A 22862-nucleotide genomic window follows, 5' to 3' on the forward strand; every position below is an offset into this window, starting at 1 on the left:
CTCTCGCGTGTGTTTTGAAAGTCATGGTTCCTGGCTTTACACCAATTTGGAGGCAAAAATTACTTATAATAATAATAAAGTCGGTGGCATTTAAGATAAGGGTATGCTTTCACAAACACTTCAACTGTTTCCAATATGTAATGTCCAACAAGTCAGTAAACGTAGGTCGTTGCTGCCATCACAACCCCATTTGTGGGTAGAAGTTAATTCGGTATCATTATTATAGTCTTTCGAAAGCTTGCTGGGTGTGCTTCAATAACCCTTAGAACCGTATGGTCCACTAAGCTTTTAATGTCAAAAAGTCACAAATAAGACCCGTAATTTTCATCACAAAATGTTTACGGTAGACGCTGTAGATTAGTCATAATTTTCCAACAATACGTCTGAAGGGACAATCGTTGACTTAAATTTTTTTGTAATTATAAAATTTCAATTAGGTGCCGTTAGGGAGACCCAGTCGCCAACTGGGTCGTCCGAAAATAAGTTAAGAATGCCGAATCAACATTAATAAAGAACCCATTCATTATTAAATAAATGGCATAAGTAAGTAACCCAACACTGGGGCAAGGATAGTTAAAAAAGTATTTTGACATTTTGCAACATTTTTCGAAGACAGTCCAACCGGCTTCAAAGTGGTGTAGAAAAAAAATTATGATAGTTGTTTTTTTAGATGCTATGTCCAACCAAACTTTTTTTACTATCTTTGCCCCACTTTTTCCATGTTTTATTAAATTAGTAATAGATGCAAATTTTGACTTAAAATACCTGATTAAATATTCGTAAGTTATGGGAATATGTTCAAAACTCGAAAGACTTCCATAATTTAGGTCAAACAGTTACCAAACTATCGAAAATATACTATACTATACTCAACTACAATAAATATACTATATACTAATAAGCTTAAACATTTTCATAATCGGATCTTCAAAACGCTGCCTCACTTTTTGGAACTTAGTGTCAAGGAGATCCGTACCAATCAAGAAAAATAATAAGACCCGCTCAAAGCAGCCGCGGCTAAGCAAGAAAGTTAAATTTATCAGTAAGTAAAACATTTATTAATAACGAATAACACTTAATAAAAGTAAGTAAATATAAGGAATAACGCTATAGTCGAGTGCACCGACTATCAGATACTCAGCCAAAAGAAGCAAAAGAAAGATCGAGATATTCTAATGGCAAAGCGATATTGTAAAGCGCCACCTAACCGCGGTTTCAATAAATGATAATGTGGCGGCAGTGTTGAGGGCGTCGTTGTCGATTTATTAGGTCATCTTTTTTTCTAGCATAAGAACTGTGGTCGCCACAGTTTTTGGCGATTTGTGGGCGTTATAGTGTGCCTGGTTTATTCGGTTAACTAGCTACTCATCGCAATAAAATCGAAATCTGAAATCCTAGTTCTCTAACTTGTATAGTTTGTTAGATATCAGAGTTCACGAATAAGATTTTTTAAAGTTTTAGTTAGATATGCTGTGGAAATATTTTTTAGTTTAATAGTTTGATATTCATGATAACAATAAATTTCAGTTAACTTTGCTTCTGATCAAGTATATATATACTTTATGGGGTTGTAAACTTCTTCTTTACTGCGTTGCAAATTTCTGACTGAAATCATTTCACCCTCTGCAGGGTATAATCATTGTAGATTGGTTTTGATTGTTCAAATTTTCTTCTACTCCTGTATTTACAATGTCTTTAATAAAAATAAGATATAAGACTATATGAGCAAATATATAATCTTTTCTGTTACGTGTTGAAATGATTTCTCAATAAAAATATTTTTTCCCATTTTCTATTATGCTAAACTTTTATACCCCTGCAGAGGATATAATGATTTCAGTCAGTGGTTTGCAACGCACTGAAGGAGACGTTTCCGACCCCACAAAGTATATATATTCTTGATCAGCGTCACAAGAAGAGTCGATCAAGCCATATCCGTCGTCCGTCCGCCCGTCCGTCTGTTCGTCCGACCGTCCGTCTGTCCGTCCGTCTGTCCGTCCGTCCGTTTCTACGAAAGCTAGTCTCTCAGTTTTAAAGCTATCACGCTGAAACTTTCTATTGCAGGTAGTATATAAGTCAAAACCAGCCGGATCGGAAAACTATATATTTTAGCTCCCATAGGAACTACAGGGGAAAAAAAAAGAATGTCTTTGGTGTTTTTTAGCATATACCTTTCTAAGCTTGGATATAACATTTTCAAATTAGTTCTGAATTTCGAATTACATTTTATCAAAATCAGACGACTATAGCTCCTATAGTAACAATCGGAAAATTGGTGGTAAAATTATATTGAAAAATTATATCTTCGGTGTTTTTTAAAATATATATTCCTACGCTTGGAAATAACATTTTTTATTTGGTTTTGAATTTCAAATTAAATTTTATCAAATCGGACGACTTTATCATATAGCTGCCATAGGAACGATCGGAAAATTAGTCCGAAACATGAAATAAATATTATATCTTTGGTGTTTTTTAACATATAATTTTATAAGCTTGAAAATAAAATTTTTTAATTAGTTCTGAATTTTGAAGTAAATTTTATTAAAATCGGACGACTATATCATATAGCTGTCATAGGAACGATCGGAAAATTAGTTGAAAAATAATATGAAAAAATTATATCTTCGGTGTTTTTTAAAATATTACCTTCTACGCTTGGAAATAACATTTTTTAATTAGTTTTGAGTTTCGAATTAAATTTTATCCAAATTGGACGACTATATCATATAGATATACTGAGAGACTAGTTTGCGTAGAAACGGACGGACAGACGGACGGACATGTCTAGATCGACTCGTCTTGTGACGCTGATCAAGAATATATATACTTTATGGGGTCGGAAACGTCTCTTTCACTGCGTTCCAAATTTTTGACTGAAATCATTATATCATTATCAAAAGTAGATTAATAATAAAATAATTGTAAAAAAGCTTTTTTTTCTTAATTACTTAAGCTATCGGCAATTTTTAAAAAATGAATATGGTGTTACTAACATGCAACTGCAAGGGCTTACAAACTGTTATAGTACTGCTTTTTACAGTACCAATCCAAGCCTCATTGAGTAAAGATGTGCTATCTGCAGAACTTCGCGAGTACCAGCAGTAACGAGAACAAAGTTTTACCAATTTTGGTAAGAAAAAATAAGTGTTAAAAGAAAGTTTAGTAAAACCCCAAAAACAACATCGAAGAAAGCTATAGACGAGTGCCTCGACTATCAAATACCGGTTACCTCTGCTTAAGGAAGGAAAAGGGAAATGGAGATATACTCGTATAAGCACCAAATCGATATGTAAAGCGCCACCTACCTACTTCCGTACATGTTATGTGAGCGGATAACAGATTTAAACCGTTTAAACCGTTCAAGGGCGTTAGAGTGGGCAAAATTGGTTTAGGTCAATCGATAGATATTGATCGTCTGGCAGGAAAACTGTGGCCACCACAGTGTTGGGCCTTTTGTGAGCGCTGAAGTGGTTGTGGCACTTTTTCTATAAAGATAACAATATCCGAGCCGAAATTGTTCATGATCACCAGAACGTATTCGTAATTAAAAAGGTCACTAACTTCACCAGCAGTAGTCTTTTAACAAGAATAGAAACCGAACCTTATTGGTAAAAACGAAAGGTTCAACTCAGGCTAACTCAATCCCACAACTTCACTGTTTCCGCAACTGAGCATAAGGCGTTGCAGTTAAAATGTGAACATTTTAAGGATTGTTGCTGGCTTCAGTGATAATTATTTCATTATTTATGTGGCAGTTTCTTTCATTTTATTAACTTTAATTCGAATTTCTTAAAAATATAAACAATTGTATTCCCAATATTATAAAATAATATGTCAAAAAACACCGAAGCTATAATTTGTTTCATATTATTTTCCCACCCATTTTTCGATCTTTCCTATGACAGCTAGATGATATTGTATGTTGGAAAACACCAAAGATATAATTTTTTCATATTATTTTCCCACTAATTTTCCGATCGTTTGATAAAATTTAATTCGAAATTCAAAACTAATTAATTCCCCGATAGTTTCAATGAGAGCTATAAGATATAATTGTCTATTCCGGCTGGTACTACCTGCAACAGAAAGAAAACTTTTAGGAAAGCTTCAGCCCGATAGCTTTAAAACTGAGAGACTAGTTTGCGTAGAAACGGACTGACAGACATGCGGATAGACGAACATGGCTAGATTGACTAGTCTGGTGACGCTGATCAAGAATATATATACTTTACGAACAAAGCCTGTAGAAGCCCCGAAAACCTGCACTAATGCGACAAACCAAAGTATTGAATAAACTGCATATATGATATAAACAACAAGTTCAATCAGAGTTCTGTAGATAAAACATGGTCGCCTTTATCAAAGAAAAAGAAATCACAACAATAAAAACCCTAGAAAACTCACAAAGACCTCAAAACTGCGTCAAGAATTTAGAGTGTGCTCCACATTCGTCAATCTACTCCGTATTCCAGGAGGGAATGAAGCCCAAAAGACTGTGAGCACCCAAGGACCTATCAGCTCAATCACTAACAACACCATCCATCACCAACCCACCACTCCGTTCAAACGCACCGTCATCGAAAAAATGAATACGAAAATTTCAACAGACGTCACCACGACCCTCCGTAAAAAGAAGATGACTGAGTCCGACAAATAAGACAAACCTTACATTAAAACAACCTCGCAAAGTTAAAGGAAAATTGGAAAAAAGCCTATATTTACAACCTAGTTAGCAAATTAATTACACAACCACATCAGCTCTAAGGAAGAACTTTAAGTAGATATTTAGAAAAAAAAGATATTTATTATAATGGTACTAATAGAACTCTAACGGATATGAAAACAATTACGACCAACTTCAGTTACTACTTATACCGTAGACGCCTGCCTTCAAGAAACCCATTTAAATTCCCTTCATAACATTTTCAGTAGATTTCCTATCAACTTTATATTTATACACAAAAACACGTCAAACACTTCCCACGGTGGAGCAGAATTTTTGGATTGCACAATTCAATACATCACGAAAAAGTTAATCTTAGCAACGATTTTGATTCTGTCGGAGTTATTATTCACTCCAAACAAAAGCTTCATATAATACCCAAGTATATTGCCCCCAACAAGAGTTTTTAAATAAGAAACTTAGTAGGTAGGTATGGAAATTACATTGAAAATACCATTAAAGCAGGCGACATTAACAGCTGGCACCAAAACTGGGGCTCGTCTAACGATAAGTGAAAGGGATGTTCGATCTTTAAGTAGTTTGACAATCGAATCTAATGACCCTAAACGACTGCTGCCTAACCAGATATACATTTAAAAAAAGAAGTAATGCTAATGAAATCTGGTTTTATTATTTTTTAAAAAGGTAATACTTAAAAGTTAATTTTTTTTGGAAATGTAATGCCAATAAAATTTCAATGAAGTTACTTTGAAGAATGTAATAAAATATTATAGAAATGCTTTAAAAAAATGTAATGATTTTTTATTATGACATTTTATTATCGTAAAACAATTTATTACTTTGGAACTTTATGAAAAAAATGCTTTACTTTTAGAAAAACAAATTCTAATTAAAACTATTTAATTACAATTGAAAAATATAATGCTTATTATTATCTTTATTAGATAAGAAATTACAATGAGTCAAAATATGCCAAGTTGGCCACCCCTGTTTCGAAGGTCAGATTTTCATCGAACTTTTTTGCTTTACAACGACCAAATACGATCTTCTTACCAGAGTTATAGGGGTATTTCAAAATGAAGAAGCCCTGTCACATTGACTACTTAGTGAAAATAAAGTAAGTTCTTACACTTAGTGCATAAACAAAAGCGTTTTGAGGTTTTTTCATTGTTGTAAAAAATAATACTTAAATAATTTTTTTGGGTGTTCTTAATTTGGAACAAGTGCAATCGGCCTAAAACTGCAAAGAGCATCAAAAGCCTACTGGGATACCTTTTAAAAGCACCGATTTCAACCAGGTGGAATTCTCTAAATCTCGATATCTCTTGAAGGAGGTTTTGATGTTCAAAGATCAGTTTGATGAACTCTTCAGTCTTTTTAACGGTACTAAGTTTAATCCTAGCGAGCTTGAATATATGAAGGAGTACTGTAAAGTCATGGAGCCGCAAGGGACAGGCTTAAGTTATTTGTAGCATTGCAGAAGAGGTTAAACTATTTTTTATTATGGCACCTATGTTAAATGCCACAATGCTTTTGTTGCTTCAATTTTCTGTCTAGCAATAAAGTTTAATCAACTGCGGGAAGAAACTTGGTATAAAATTTTTTTGCATAACAATTTTGGGCTTTATTAGATCTCAGTGCGCAGGAAAGTGCGGTCACGGCGAAGCTTGGACGTTACGACTTGGGTGAATTGTATGGAAGCCTAACCCGGTATCTAGTTATTAAAACAACGCTTTTAAATATAATTCACCGTTGCCATCTTTTGCTCCTGTAAAGCATCTAATTAGCTTCGCCAGTATGGTAAAAAGCACAAAAAGGCAAAATTTAAGAGATACTCATTTTGAAAAATTAGTTCTTTTAAAAGCCAACAAAATATTGTTATAAGTATAAGTATAATAAATAAAATTAATAAATTTCATTTACATAATGGGAGGTGGATCAGTTGGAGTATCAGTTCCCAATTCCACCATGGAATTTTTTATTATTTTTGGTGTCGGGCATGATGAGTGATACGCATCCAGTAATTTCTTTGAAAGGGTCTCTAGGAATGTTTCTATGCTTTTCACGGATTATTGTTGTTGATCTTTCAGGCTTGTGCATTTTTCCCTCTTACTATGGTAAGGATATGGATGGTTGGCTTTTGCTTTAATCCCTTTTGTGTCACGTTTATGCCTCATTTGTGGACATCATTGACAGTTTACCAGTTAAACGTTCTGGTGCGGAAACCAAAATGCGTGTTTGAAAATATTCTCACATCTGTTATCGTTAACTTATTAGATTTATTATATTGGTGTTCGTTTGATTTGTAAATTAGTCTAACAATCATAAAAAACATTATTCCCAAACATGATAAGATAACAACCTTTGTATAATTTAAGTGTGCGAGCTTTCTCAAGTGCACAGCAACACCTGAGATAATGAGACAAAAGGGTACGTGATCACACCTTTACCCAACATGATTGGATATATTTGTGGCAACCTAAGATGGCAGCAGCGCCAACAGAAGCTTGCCAGCTGACTAGAAGAACGAAGTGATAATAATAATATTAATAATATTTATATTTCTTTATCAATCAGTAAACTTAAACGGCAAACACGCTTTGCTATAGTGGCGACCCTGGAAAGTAAAATCATAATAAAAGTTATATATTGTACAAAATTGACACACACGTTACAATTAAGAATTTGCGCACTGAATGAACAGACGCCAATACGATTTGCAAAAAAAAAGTTAGGCGGCTAAATTTCGACGAAAAAGGCGATTTAAGATCGCTTACTACAAAGACTTTCCAGAGTGGAAACTACGGTGACTTCTGCAGAGTGGAGGTACATCTGGTTTAAAGCCATATGAGATCATGGCCAACATGCGACGACTAGCTCTGGACCCGGGCAGCGAGAACATCATTCTTTTTATTTTCCTGGCAGAGATGCCGGCGGCAATTCTGCACACTCTTACAGTCTGGGAAGAGACTGATTTGGATAAGCCCGCTAAGATCGCAGACAAGATGTTCGAGGTGGTAAACCACAACGTCACTTTTGCGATCAAAACGAATACCATGACTAAATCGAGTCCATCTATTTACGCAACTTCCACCGAAGATCCCTGGAAAAAGATTACCGACAACTTGCGTTCGCTATCATTTAAATTTGAGTGTTGCAAAAGGATGTCAAACGTCTCCAATTCAAAGGACGATCACTTAGTTCATCGCATGGCCACGTTTAAACTGGAAATTTGAATCGTCCGGCATCTGGGCCTCAAAAGAAGCTACTCTGAGCGATCTGACACTGTACGCAGCGAATCAGACAGTCATTCATACTTATGGCAAGTACGTCACTCAGCTAAACTATCCAAATTGGACGACTATATCATATAGATATACTGAGAGACTAGTTTGCGTAGAAACGGACGGACAGACGGACGGACATGTCTAGATCGACTCGTCTTGTGACGCTGTACCAGTACCAATCCAAGCCTCATTGAGTAAAGATGTGCTATCTGCAGAACTTCGCGAGTACCAGCAGTAACGAGAACAAAGTTTTACCAATTTTGGTAAGAAAAAATAAGTGTTAAAAGAAAGTTTAGTAAAACCCCAAAAACAACATCGAAGAAAGCTATAGACGAGTGCCTCGACTATCAAATACCGGTTACCTCTGCTTAAGGAAGGAAAAGGGAAATGGAGATATACTCGTATAAGCACCAAATCGATATGTAAAGCGCCACCTACCTACTTCCGTACATGTTATGTGAGCGGATAACAGATTTAAACCGTTTAAACCGTTCAAGGGCGTTAGAGTGGGCAAAATTGGTTTAGGTCAATCGATAGATATTGATCGTCTGGCAGGAAAACTGTGGCCACCACAGTGTTGGGCCTTTTGTGAGCGCTGAAGTGGTTGTGGCACTTTTTCTATAAAGATAACAATATCCGAGCCGAAATTGTTCATGATCACCAGAACGTATTCGTAATTAAAAAGGTCACTAACTTCACCAGCAGTAGTCTTTTAACAAGAATAGAAACCGAACCTTATTGGTAAAAACGAAAGGTTCAACTCAGGCTAACTCAATCCCACAACTTCACTGTTTCCGCAACTGAGCATAAGGCGTTGCAGTTAAAATGTGAACATTTTAAGGATTGTTTCTGGCTTCAGTGATAATTATTTCATTATTTATGTGGCAGTTTCTTTCATTTTATTAACTTTAATTCGAATTTCTTAAAAATATAAACAATTGTATTCCCAATATTATAAAATAATATGTCAAAAAACACCGAAGCTATAATTTGTTTCATATTATTTTCCCACCCATTTTTCGATCTTTCCTATGACAGCTAGATGATATTGTATGTTGGAAAACACCAAAGATATAATTTTTTCATATTATTTTCCCACTAATTTTCCGATCGTTTGATAAAATTTAATTCGAAATTCAAAACTAATTAATTCCCCGATAGTTTCAATGAGAGCTATAAGATATAATTGTCTATTCCGGCTGGTACTACCTGCAACAGAAAGAAAACTTTTAGGAAAGCTTCAGCCCGATAGCTTTAAAACTGAGAGACTAGTTTGCGTAGAAACGGACTGACAGACATGCGGATAGACGAACATGGCTAGATTGACTAGTCTGGTGACGCTGATCAAGAATATATATACTTTACGAACAAAGCCTGTAGAAGCCCCGAAAACCTGCACTAATGCGACAAACCAAAGTATTGAATAAACTGCATATATGATATAAACAACAAGTTCAATCAGAGTTCTGTAGATAAAACATGGTCGCCTTTATCAAAGAAAAAGAAATCACAACAATAAAAACCCTAGAAAACTCACAAAGACCTCAAAACTGCGTCAAGAATTTAGAGTGTGCTCCACATTCGTCAATCTACTCCGTATTCCAGGAGGGAATGAAGCCCAAAAGACTGTGAGCACCCAAGGACCTATCAGCTCAATCACTAACAACACCATCCATCACCAACCCACCACTCCGTTCAAACGCACCGTCATCGAAAAAATGAATACGAAAATTTCAACAGACGTCACCACGACCCTCCGTAAAAAGAAGATGACTGAGTCCGACAAATAAGACAAACCTTACATTAAAACAACCTCGCAAAGTTAAAGGAAAATTGGAAAAAAGCCTATATTTACAACCTAGTTAGCAAATTAATTACACAACCACATCAGCTCTAAGGAAGAACTTTAAGTAGATATTTAGAAAAAAAAGATATTTATTATAATGGTACTAATAGAACTCTAACGGATATGAAAACAATTACGACCAACTTCAGTTACTACTTATACCGTAGACGCCTGCCTTCAAGAAACCCATTTAAATTCCCTTCATAACATTTTCAGTAGATTTCCTATCAACTTTATATTTATACACAAAAACACGTCAAACACTTCCCACGGTGGAGCAGAATTTTTGGATTGCACAATTCAATACATCACGAAAAAGTTAATCTTAGCAACGATTTTGATTCTGTCGGAGTTATTATTCACTCCAAACAAAAGCTTCATATAATACCCAAGTATATTGCCCCCAACAAGAGTTTTTAAATAAGAAACTTAGTAGGTAGGTATGGAAATTACATTGAAAATACCATTAAAGCAGGCGACATTAACAGCTGGCACCAAAACTGGGGCTCGTCTAACGATAAGTGAAAGGGATGTTCGATCTTTAAGTAGTTTGACAATCGAATCTAATGACCCTAAACGACTGCTGCCTAACCAGATATACATTTAAAAAAAGAAGTAATGCTAATGAAATCTGGTTTTATTATTTTTTAAAAAGGTAATACTTAAAAGTTAATTTTTTTTGGAAATGTAATGCCAATAAAATTTCAATGAAGTTACTTTGAAGAATGTAATAAAATATTATAGAAATGCTTTAAAAAAATGTAATGATTTTTTATTATGACATTTTATTATCGTAAAACAATTTATTACTTTGGAACTTTATGAAAAAAATGCTTTACTTTTAGAAAAACAAATTCTAATTAAAACTATTTAATTACAATTGAAAAATATAATGCTTATTATTATCTTTATTAGATAAGAAATTACAATGAGTCAAAATATGCCAAGTTGGCCACCCCTGTTTCGAAGGTCAGATTTTCATCGAACTTTTTTGCTTTACAACGACCAAATACGATCTTCTTACCAGAGTTATAGGGGTATTTCAAAATGAAGAAGCCCTGTCACATTGACTACTTAGTGAAAATAAACTAAGTTCTTACACTTAGTGCATAAACAAAAGCGTTTTGAGGTTTTTTCATTGTTGTAAAAAATAATACTTAAATAATTTTTTTGGGTGTTCTTAATTTGGAACAAGTGCAATCGGCCTAAAACTGCAAAGAGCATCAAAAGCCTACTGGGATACCTTTTAAAAGCACCGATTTCAACCAGGTGGAATTCTCTAAATCTCGATATCTCTTGAAGGAGGTTTTGATGTTCAAAGATCAGTTTGATGAACTCTTCAGTCTTTTTAACGGTACTAAGTTTAATCCTAGCGAGCTTGAATATATGAAGGAGTACTGTAAAGTCATGGAGCCGCAAGGGACAGGCTTAAGTTATTTGTAGCATTGCAGAAGAGGTTAAACTATTTTTTATTATGGCACCTATGTTAAATGCCACAATGCTTTTGTTGCTTCAATTTTCTGTCTAGCAATAAAGTTTAATCAACTGCGGGAAAAAACTTGGTATAAAATTTTTTTGCATAACAATTTTGGGCTTTATTAGATCTCAGTGCGCAGGAAAGTGCGGTCACGACGAAGCTTGGACGTTACGACGTGGGTGAATTGTATGGAAGCCTAACCCGGTATCTAGTTATTAAAACAACGCTTTTAAATATAATTCACCGTTGCCATCTTTTGCTCCTGTAAAGCATCTAATTAGCTTCGCCAGTATGGTAAAAAGCACAAAAAGGCAAAATTTAAGAGATACTCATTTTGAAAAATTAGTTCTTTTAAAAGCAAAAACAAAATATTGTTATAAGTATAAGTATAATAAATAAAATTAATAAATTTCATTTACATAATGGGAGGTGGATCAGTTGGAGTATCAGTTCCCAATTCCACCATGGAATTTTTTATTATTTTTGGTGTCGGGCATGATGAGTGATACGCATCCAGTAATTTCTTTGAAAGGGTCTCTAGGAATGTTTCTATGCTTTTCACGGATTATTGTTGTTGATCTTTCAGGCTTGTGCATTTTTCCCTCTTACTATGGTAAGGATATGGATGGTTGGCTTTTGCTTTAATCCCTTTTGTGTCACGTTTATGCCTCATTTGTGGACATCATTGACAGTTTACCAGTTAAACGTTCTGGTGCGGAAACCAAAATGCGTGTTTGAAAATATTCTCACATCTGTTATCGTTAACTTATTAGATTTATTATATTGGTGTTCGTTTGATTTGTAAATTAGTCTAACAATCATAAAAAACATTATTCCCAAACATGATAAGATAACAACCTTTGTATAATTTAAGTGTGCGAGCTTTCTCAAGTGCACAGCAACACCTGAGATAATGAGACAAAAGGGTACGTGATCACACCTTTACCCAACATGATTGGATATATTTGTGGCAACCTAAGATGGCAGCAGCGCCAACAGAAGCTTGCCAGCTGACTAGAAGAACGAAGTGATAATAATAATATTAATAATATTTATATTTCTTTATCAATCAGTAAACTTAAACGGCAAACACGCTTCGCTATAGTGGCGACCCTGGAAAGTAAAATCATAATAAAAGTTATATATTGTACAAAATTGACACACACGTTACAATTAAGAATTTGCGCACTGAATGAACAGACGCCAATACGATTTGCAAAAAAAAAGGTAGGCGGCTAAATTTCGACGAAAAAGGCGATTTAAGATCGCTTACTACAAAGACTTTCCAGAGTGGAAACTACGGTGACTTCTGCAGAGTGGAGGTACATCTGGTTTAAAGCCATATGAGATCATGGCCAACATGCGGCGACTAGCTCTGGACCCGGGCAGCGAGAACATCATTCTTTTTATTTTCCTGGCAGAGATGCCGGCGGCAATTCTGCACACTCTTACAGTCTGGGAAGAGACTGATTTGGATAAGCCCGCTAAGATCGCAGACAAGATGTTCGAGGTGGTAAACCACAACGTCACTTTTGCGATCAAAACGAATACCATGACTAAATCGAGTCCATCTATTTACGCAACTTCCACCGAAGATCCCTGGAAAAAGATTACCGACAACTTGCGTTCGCTATCATTTAAATTTGAGTGTTGCAAAAGGATGTCAAACGTCTCCAATTCAAAGGACGATCACTTAGTTCATCGCATGGCCACGTTTAAACTGGAAATTTGAATCGTCCGGCATCTGGGCCTCAAAAGAAGCTACTCTGAGCGATCTGACACTGTACGCAGCGAATCAGACAGTCATTCATACTTATGGCAAGTACGTCACTCAGCTAAACTATCCAAATTGGACGACTATATCATATAGATATACTGAGAGACTAGTTTGCGTAGAAACGGACGGACAGACGGACGGACATGTCTAGATCGACTCGTCTTGTGACGCTGTACCAGTACCAATCCAAGCCTCATTGAGTAAAGATGTGCTATCTGCAGAACTTCGCGAGTACCAGCAGTAACGAGAACAAAGTTTTACCAATTTTGGTAAGAAAAAATAAGTGTTAAAAGAAAGTTTAGTAAAACCCCAAAAACAACATCGAAGAAAGCTATAGACGAGTGCCTCGACTATCAAATACCGGTTACCTCTGCTTAAGGAAGGAAAAGGGAAATGGAGATATACTCGTATAAGCACCAAATCGATATGTAAAGCGCCACCTACCTACTTCCGTACATGTTATGTGAGCGGATAACAGATTTAAACCGTTTAAACCGTTCAAGGGCGTTAGAGTGGGCAAAATTGGTTTAGGTCAATCGATAGATATTGATCGTCTGGCAGGAAAACTGTGGCCACCACAGTGTTGGGCCTTTTGTGAGCGCTGAAGTGGTTGTGGCACTTTTTCTATAAAGATAACAATATCCGAGCCGAAATTGTTCATGATCACCAGAACGTATTCGTAATTAAAAAGGTCACTAACTTCACCAGCAGTAGTCTTTTAACAAGAATAGAAACCGAACCTTATTGGTAAAAACGAAAGGTTCAACTCAGGCTAACTCAATCCCACAACTTCACTGTTTCCGCAACTGAGCATAAGGCGTTGCAGTTAAAATGTGAACATTTTAAGGATTGTTGCTGGCTTCAGTGATAATTATTTCATTATTTATGTGGCAGTTTCTTTCATTTTATTAACTTTAATTCGAATTTCTTAAAAATATAAACAATTGTATTCCCAATATTATAAAATAATATGTCAAAAAACACCGAAGCTATAATTTGTTTCATATTATTTTCCCACCCATTTTTCGATCTTTCCTATGACAGCTAGATGATATTGTATGTTGGAAAACACCAAAGATATAATTTTTTCATATTATTTTCCCACTAATTTTCCGATCGTTACTATGGCAACTATTTGATATAGTCGTCCCATTTTGATAAAATTTAATTCGAAATTCAAAACTAATTAATTCCCCGATAGTTTCAATGAGAGCTATAAGATATAATTGTCTATTCCGGCTGGTACTACCTGCAACAGAAAGAAAACTTTTAGGAAAGCTTCAGCCCGATAGCTTTAAAACTGAGAGACTAGTTTGCGTAGAAACGGACTGACAGACATGCGGATAGACGGACATGGCTAGATTGACTAGTCTGGTGACGCTGATCAAGAATATATATACTTTACGAACAAAGCCTGTAGAAGCCCCGAAAACCTGCACTAATGCGACAAACCAAAGTATTGAATAAACTGCATATATGATATAAACAACAAGTTCAATCAGAGTTCTGTAGATAAAACATGGTCGCCTTTATCAAAGAAAAAGAAATCACAACAATAAAAACCCTAGAAAACTCACAAAGACCTCAAAACTGCGTCAAGAATTTAGAGTGTGCTCCACATTCGTCAATCTACTCCGTATTCCAGGAGGGAATGAAGCCCAAAAGACTGTGAGCACCCAAGGACCTATCAGCTCAATCACTAACAACACCATCCATCACCAACCCACCACTCCGTTCAAACGCACCGTCATCGAAAAAATGAATACGAAAATTTCAACAGACGTCACCACGACCCTCCGTAAAAAGAAGATGACTGAGTCCGACAAATAAGACAAACCTTACATTAAAACAACCTCGCAAAGTTAAAGGAAAATTGGAAAAAAGCCTATATTTACAACCTAGTTAGCAAATTAATTACACAACCACATCAGCTCTAAGGAAGAACTTTAAGTAGATATTTAGAAAAAAAAGATATTTATTATAATGGTACTAATAGAACTCTAACGGATATGAAAACAATTACGACCAACTTCAGTTACTACTTATACCGTAGACGCCTGCCTTCAAGAAACCCATTTAAATTCCCTTCATAACATTTTCAGTAGATTTCCTATCAACTTTATATTTATACACAAAAACACGTCAAACATGGAGCATAATTTGTGGATTGCACAATTTAATACATCACGAAAAAGTTAATCTTAGCAACGATTTTGATTCTGTCGGAGTTATTATTCACTCCAAACAAAAGCTTCATATAATACCCAAGTATATTGCCCCCAACAAGAGTTTTTAAATAAGAAACTTAGTAGGTAGGTATGGAAATTACATTGAAAATACCATTAAAGCAGGCGACATTAACAGCTGGCACCAAAACTGGGGCTCGTCTAACGATAAGTGAAAGGGATGTTCGATCTTTAAGTAGTTTGACAATCGAATCTAATGACCCTAAACGACTGCTGCCTAACCAGATATACATTTAAAAAAAGAAGTAATGCTAATGAAATCTGGTTTTATTATTTTTTAAAAAGGTAATACTTAAAAGTTAATTTTTTTTGGAAATGTAATGCCAATAAAATTTCAATGAAGTTACTTTGAAGAATGTAATAAAATATTATAGAAATGCTTTAAAAAAATGTAATGATTTTTTATTATGACATTTTATTATCGTAAAACAATTTATTACTTTGGAACTTTATGAAAAAAATGCTTTACTTTTAGAAAAACAAATTCTAATTAAAACTATTTAATTACAATTGAAAAATATAATGCTTATTAATATCTTTATTAGATAAGAAATTACAATGAGTCAAAATATGCCAAGTTGGCCACCCCTGTTTCGAAGGTCAGATTTTCATCGAAATTTTTTGCTTTACAACGACCAAATACGATCTTCTTACCAGAGTTATAGGGGTATTTCAAAATGAAGAAGCCCTGTCACATTGACTACTTAGTGAAAATAAACTAAGTTATTACACTTAGTGCATAAACAAAAGCGTTTTGAGGTTTTTTCATTGTTGTAAAAAATAATACTTAAATAATTTTTTTGGGTGTTCTTAATTTGGAACAAGTGCAATCGGCCTAAAACTGCAAAGAGCATCAAAAGCCTACTGGGATACCTTTTAAAAGCACCGATTTCAACCAGGTGGAATTCTCTAAATCTCGATATCTCTTGAAGGAGGTTTTGATGTTCAAAGATCAGTTTGATGAACTCTTCAGTCTTTTTAACGGTACTAAGTTTAATCCTAGCGAGCTTGAATATATGAAGGAGTACTGTAAAGTCATGGAGCCGCAAGGGACAGGCTTAAGTTATTTGTAGCATTGCAGAAGAGGTTAAACTATTTTTTATTATGGCACCTATGTTAAATGCCACAATGCTTTTGTTGCTTCAATTTTCTGTCTAGCAATAAAGTTTAATCAACTGCGGGAAAAAACTTGGTATAAAATTTTTTTGCATAACAATTTTGGGCTTTATTAGATCTCAGTGCGCAGGAAAGTGCGGTCACGACGAAGCTTGGACGTTACGACTTGGGTGAATTGTATGGAAGCCTAACCCGGTATCTAGTTATTAAAACAACGCTTTTAAATATAATTCACCGTTGCCATCTTTTGCTCCTGTAAAGCATCTAATTAGCTTCGCCAGTATGGTAAAAAGCACAAAAAGGCAAAATTTAAGGGATACTCATTTTGAAAAATTAGTTCTTTTAAAAGCCTACAAAATATTGTTATAAGTATAAGTATAATAAATAAAATTAATAAATTTCATTTACATAATGGGAGGTGTATCAGTTGGAGTATCAGTTCCCAATTCCACCATGGAATTTTTTATTATTTTTGGTGTCGGGCATGATGAGTGATACGCATCCAGTAATTTCTTTGAAAGGGTCTCTAGGAATGTTTCTATGCTTTTCACGGATTATTGTTGTTGATCTTTCAGGCTTGTGCATTTTTCCCTCTTACTATGGTAAGGATATGGATGGTTGGCTTTTGCTTTAATCCCTTTCGTGTCACGTTTATGCCTCATTTGTAGACATCATTGACAGTTTACCAGTTAAACGTTCTGGTGCGGAAACCAAAATGCGTGTTTGAAAATATTCTCACATCTGTTATCGTTAACTTATTAGATTTATTATATTGGTGTTCGTTTGATTTGTAAATTAGTCTAACAATCATAAAAAACATTATTCCCAAACATGATAAGATAACAACCTTTGTATAATTTAAGTGTGCGAGCTTTCTCAAGTGCACAGCAACACCTGAGATAATGAGACAAAAGGGTACGTGATCACACCTTTACCCAACATGATTGGATATATTTGTGGCAACCTAAGATGGCAGCAGCGCCAACAGAAGCTTGCCAGCTGACTAGAAGAACGAAGTGATAATAATAATATTAATAATATTTATATTTCTTTATCAATCAGTAAACTTAAACGGCAAACACGCTTCGCTATAGTGGCGACCCTGGAAAGTAAAATCATAATAAAAGTTATATATTGTACAAAATTGACACACACGTTACAATTAAGAATTTGCGCACTGAATGAACAGACGCCAATACGATTTGCAAAAAAAAAGTTAGGCGGCTAAATTTCGACGAAAAAGGCGATTTAAGATCGCTTACTACAAAGACTTTCCAGAGTGGAAACTACGGTGACTTCTGCAGAGTGGAGGTACATCTGGTTTAAAGCCATATGAGATCATGGCCAACATGCGACGACTAGCTCTGGACCCGGGCAGCGAGAACATCATTCTTTTTATTTTCCTGGCAGAGATGCCGGCGGCAATTCTGCACACTCTTACAGTCTGGGAAGAGACTGATTTGGATAAGCCCGCTAAGATCGCAGACAAGATGTTCGAGGTGGTAAACCACAACGTCACTTTTGCGATCAAAACGAATACCATTACTAAATCGAGTCCATCTATTTACGCAACTTCCACCGAAGATCCCTGGAAAAAGATTACCGACAACTTGCGTTCGCTATCATTTAAATTTGAGTGTTGCAAAAGGATGTCAAACGTCTCCAATTCAAAGGACGATCACTTAGTTCATCGCATGGCCACGTTTAAACTGGAAATTTGAATCGTCCGGCATCTGGGCCTCAAGAGAAGCTACTCTGAGCGATCTGACACTGTACGCAGCGAATCAGACAGTCATTCATACTTATGGCAAGTACGTCACTCAGCTAAACTTGGATATTCGCCGATACTTTACATGGCCGTTCATTATCGCTGACATGCACTCAGCTTCTATTGGTCTTAAAATACAACGCTTAATCGACTCAATCACTGGGCTATCAACACTAGCATGTCTTGCACAAGCCAAACACATATCAGTTTCCACAGTGCAGTGCATAAGTTTCTTGATTGAGCATGGCATATGTCGCCCGTCAAAAAGTCCTTGGTCCTGCCTATTACATATGGTTACTAAAAAATACGGTGGCTGGCAGGCATGTGGAGATTATCGAAAACTAAATTCAATTACCGTACCGCTACCCAATCGCCCACATACATGAATTCACAGAACAACTGCAAGGAAAAAAGATTTTTTCAGCCCTCGGTTTGGTTAAAGCATACTACCAAATTCCCATGGCAGAAAACGATATCCAAAAAACCACGGTTTGCATTCTTTTTGGACTTATTAAATTCTGTACATGCCGTTTTGGTTAAAAAACGCAACTCAAACATTCAAACATTGATGCTGATTCACTTCGGTCTTGTGTAGACGTGTTTTTTTAACGCTCCGGAAAAAAAATTATTCATTCAGTCGAAAACGTTCGAAAGATTTCTAAACGCGAGGTTTGCGTTTCGTGATGCTAATCGCAAATCGGAAACTAAAGTTTTACTCAATTAATTAATTAATCTTTATGCAATATCAATAAACAAATGATTAAGAACGTGGATCAGCGCACTCAACGCCAAAAACAACAGGACGAATCCCGTGAAAAAATTCAGAGAGCAAGACAAAACTCCAACCGAGCTTCTTCCACCTAGTGCAACAACAACAGCAACTACTACGTCAATTACAACGGCCTCTGTCGCTAACAATGCAATAACGAATCTACTCTATTCTCTTTCAGCGGGTAAAGCAACAACACAACCAAGTGAAAAAATTGGGTCAAACGGCAAAAACAAAGCTACGGTAGAAGAAATGACAATTCCGCAAGCGGGTTCGGCCATGCAGAGAGGCATGAATCGCTACATTAATATTTCCAAGCGCAAGCTAACACCTCCAAAAAAATCTGACGGCAAAAGGCCCAAAGTAAACCGCACCAACAAAGGCCCTTGGCGAAATCCGAAACAGAGTCTGAACAATTAGCCATAAGGAAACTTAATCCGCCACCTATCTTTATTCGGGAGAAGATCTCAAATGCCCTAGTCAAAATAGTTGAGCTAGTCGGAAAAGATAACTTTCATGTTATTCCGCTTATGAAAGGGAAAATAAACTGCAAACCAAAACTGAAGACGATTTCCGAACAGTGTCAAAGTACCTAAACGATGCCAAAAAGAATTACTACACGTATCAGCTTAAAAGCTGCAAAGGCTTGCAATTTGTGCTTAAGGAATAGGGCCCGTTGTGACCCCCTCTGAAATCACTGAGGCTTAAAAAGAAAGCTGTTTTTGTTCAAAAAATGTTATAAACATTATGAACAAAATAAAGAATTCGACCACTACTCAAAAACGTAGTGCACCCGATCTACAAGTTGCAGTACCTGCTGCATCGTAGGATCACAGTAGAAGACCCGCACAAACGGAGTGGGCGAGTGCAATGCACAAATTGCCAGGAATACGGACACACCAGGGCTTACTGCACCCTCAGGTCAGTATGTGTAGCTTGTGGAAACTGTTAAGGCTCCGAACCCTGCTTTCTCAAGTAAAAGTGTGTAAACTGACAAGGCAACCACACAGCAAACTACAGAGGCTGTCCAGTCAACAAGGAGATGAAAAGTCGGATGCAACGAGCGACAACGGCACGCTCCCAGATCACACAAAACATTCTCATGAGATCACAAACGACACCGGAAGTCTTTTTCGCAAAAGCAGCCAGGTCATCATTTGGACCTTCATTTACCACCAACGGCAGTTCTTACTCCAGTGCTCTAAGATCAGGCACAGCTCACATAGAGCCGAAAATTGATGATCACTTTGCAACAAAATGTGATGGAATTTACGTCCTTCATGAAAACCGCTATGCAAACCCCTATGCAAAACAAAAACATCTTGTTACAAATGCTTGCAGCTCAGCAGTCCAAATAAACTATGCCTAGTATTCGAATAACTCTGTGGAAAGCCAACGGTGTTCAACATGAAATAACTCAAGTTCTGAACGAAAACCATATAGATGTTATGTTGCTGGCAGAAACGCATTTCACCAGCAAATATATCATTCAAATACGGGGATACACGTTCTACAGTACCGATCATCCAGATGGTATAGCACATGGCGGAACCGGCATCTTAATAAGATAAGAGACCGCATCAAACACCACTTTCACAAAAGGTTTCCAAAAAATTATTTGCAAGCTACATCGATAAAATTTCAGTTGGGCAACTGCAACTTTGCCATTGCCGCTGTTTACTGCCCACCCCGTTTTACAGTCTCCGAAGACCAATTCATGCACTTTTACAATTCACTTTGAGAGCGATTCATAGCAGCAGGAGATCACAACGTCAAGCACACACAGTGGGTATCCCGCCTTGAGATTCCCTAAGGAAGGCAACTATATAATGCGCTTATCAAAACATGCAACAAACTGGACTACGTTCCACCAGGCAGCCTTACATACTGGCCTACAGATCATAAAAAACTACCTGATTTAATTGATTTTGCTGTGACAAAAAATATTTCTCGCAGTCTAATATCTGTAAAATCGTTTTTGGGTCTATCATCGGACCACTCACCAGTGCCAATAACTCTTCTTCAAAGCCCGGAGTTAATCGAGCACCCTTGCAGGCTGACTTCGCATCGAACCAACTGGGTGAAGTTCAAAAAGTACGTAAGTTCCCACATTGAACTAACACCACAGCTCAACGTCAAGGAGGTCATCGACTGCTTTGCCGATGCACTGGAGTCTGTACTCGTCGCAACAGCCAAAGTCCCTACACCGCAAGGGAGGGATGGGCACACACACCAACACAAAACTAACCTTGAAATCGAACACCTTGTTTTGGTGAAAAGACGTTTTAGGCTTGCTTAGCAAACCAGCAGATCGACATCCTCAAAACAAAGTCTTATGGAAGCTGGTCCTAAGGCACGAACAAGTAAAAGCACAACACCAGTACATTGAGAAACTTTCACCCACAGGCACCAAGCATCTCTTATGGAGGGCCCACCCAAATCTAAGTGCGCCTACCGAAACATTTATTCCAATAAGAGACTCTTCAGGCAGCTGGGCCAGAAGCGACAAAGACAGAGATTTTTCATTTGCTTATACCTTCGAAATGTCTTTCAGCCAAACCCTGTAACAAGTTCATTCGGACTACCGTCGTCGTCAATTCGAATTAAAACTGAGACAGAACCAATTCTGTTTCAACCAAACGAAGTTGCAAAAGACATGAGCGAGCAATCGAATCCAAAAACGCCCCCAGGCGGTGATCTAATAACTCCTTAAATGCTCATTGAACTCCTAAACTGTGCAGTTGAGGTTATTTGTAAACTCTTTGATGATATTACACGACTCTGCTACTTCCCAAAAAAATGAAAAAAATCGGTAATCATAATAATCCTAAAGCCAGGAAAAGATTACACAATACCAGCTTCATACAGACCGATAAGTTAACTCTCTTGTTTGTCAGAACTGCTCGAAAAATGCCGACTATAGCGCGATCATAAGTCGGTCCAAATGTCCAATTCAGGCAACAGCGCTACTAGCTGATCATCTCGTGGTAGTGAAGAGGTGTTTATCAGACTGGCGTATAAAAATAAATGCGCAAAAGTGTAAACACATAACGTTTACTCTTAACAGACAAACGTGTCCAACTACCGCAAGCTGACGATGTAACGTACCTTGGCGTTCACCTAGACAGGAGACTAACATGGCGAAGACATATCGAAGCTAAGATAATTCAACTAAAACTAAAATTGAATAGCCTCCATTGGCTTATAAAAGCTCCTTTCCCCCTTTGCCTGGACTCCAAGGTCCTTCTCTACAATTCAACGCTTAAGCCAGTCTTGACTTACTGCTCCCAGTTGTTGGGAAATACGAGAAGCAGCAACATCGACATAACCCAGTTTGCGCAATCTCAAGTTAACTTTCTCAGCTATACGATCAACGAATTTGGAATTAAACTACTCACCGAACGCACGGAGCCGTTTTGGAGCAGCGAATACACGAAAATTGGCAACCTCTAGGATTTATTTCAAAGAAGCTGAGCAACACGGAGAAAAAAAAACTCGACGTACGACAGAGAGCTGCTCGCTGTCTTCGAATCCATTAAATATTTCAAACACCTTGTAGACGGACGCATTTTTGTCATCAGAACGGATCACAAGCCGCTCGTCTATGCATTTCAGCTGCGACCGGAGAAAGCATCACCAAGACAGCTACGACATTTGGCTTACATCTCTCAATTCTGCATGACTATTTTGCATGTGAAAGGATCCGAAAATTCAGTTCACGGTTTGTCCCATCACAGTGGTCGGTCAACAGTTCGTCAAGTACGCCAAAAGTTCGTATGGCCTTCGATGAATAAAGATGTCCTCGAATGGTGGAGAGCTTGTCTACCTTTATAGCGCTCTAAGATCCACAAACGAGACCACCTCTCACTAGAAAAGATCGAAGTGCCAA

The 22862-nt window shown here is 36.8% G+C and overlaps 1 protein-coding gene across 9 annotated transcripts in view; it reads left to right on the forward strand.

Annotated features, from left to right (window-relative positions):
* Positions 1 to 22862, forward strand: part of LOC108023831 (stathmin) — an 84533-nt gene that overhangs the window by 18560 nt on the left and 43111 nt on the right. For 7 of the 9 annotated variants that reach the window (XM_050889936.1, XM_050889935.1, XM_050889934.1 and 4 more), the window contains exon 2: positions 959 to 1042. The exons of 1 other annotated variant lie outside the window; for it this stretch is intronic. In XM_050889936.1, coding sequence (XP_050745893.1) covers positions 959 to 1042 — 84 coding nt within the window. Of the gene's footprint in view, positions 1 to 525; positions 544 to 958; positions 1043 to 22862 lie in introns of those variants that run through there. One more of the 9 variants, XM_050889932.1, reaches the window with a different exon arrangement.

Source organism: Drosophila biarmipes, unplaced genomic scaffold (genome assembly GCF_025231255.1).
Source record: "Drosophila biarmipes strain raj3 unplaced genomic scaffold, RU_DBia_V1.1 ptg000009l, whole genome shotgun sequence".
In the NCBI taxonomy this organism is placed as follows: Eukaryota; Metazoa; Arthropoda; class Insecta; order Diptera; family Drosophilidae; genus Drosophila; species Drosophila biarmipes.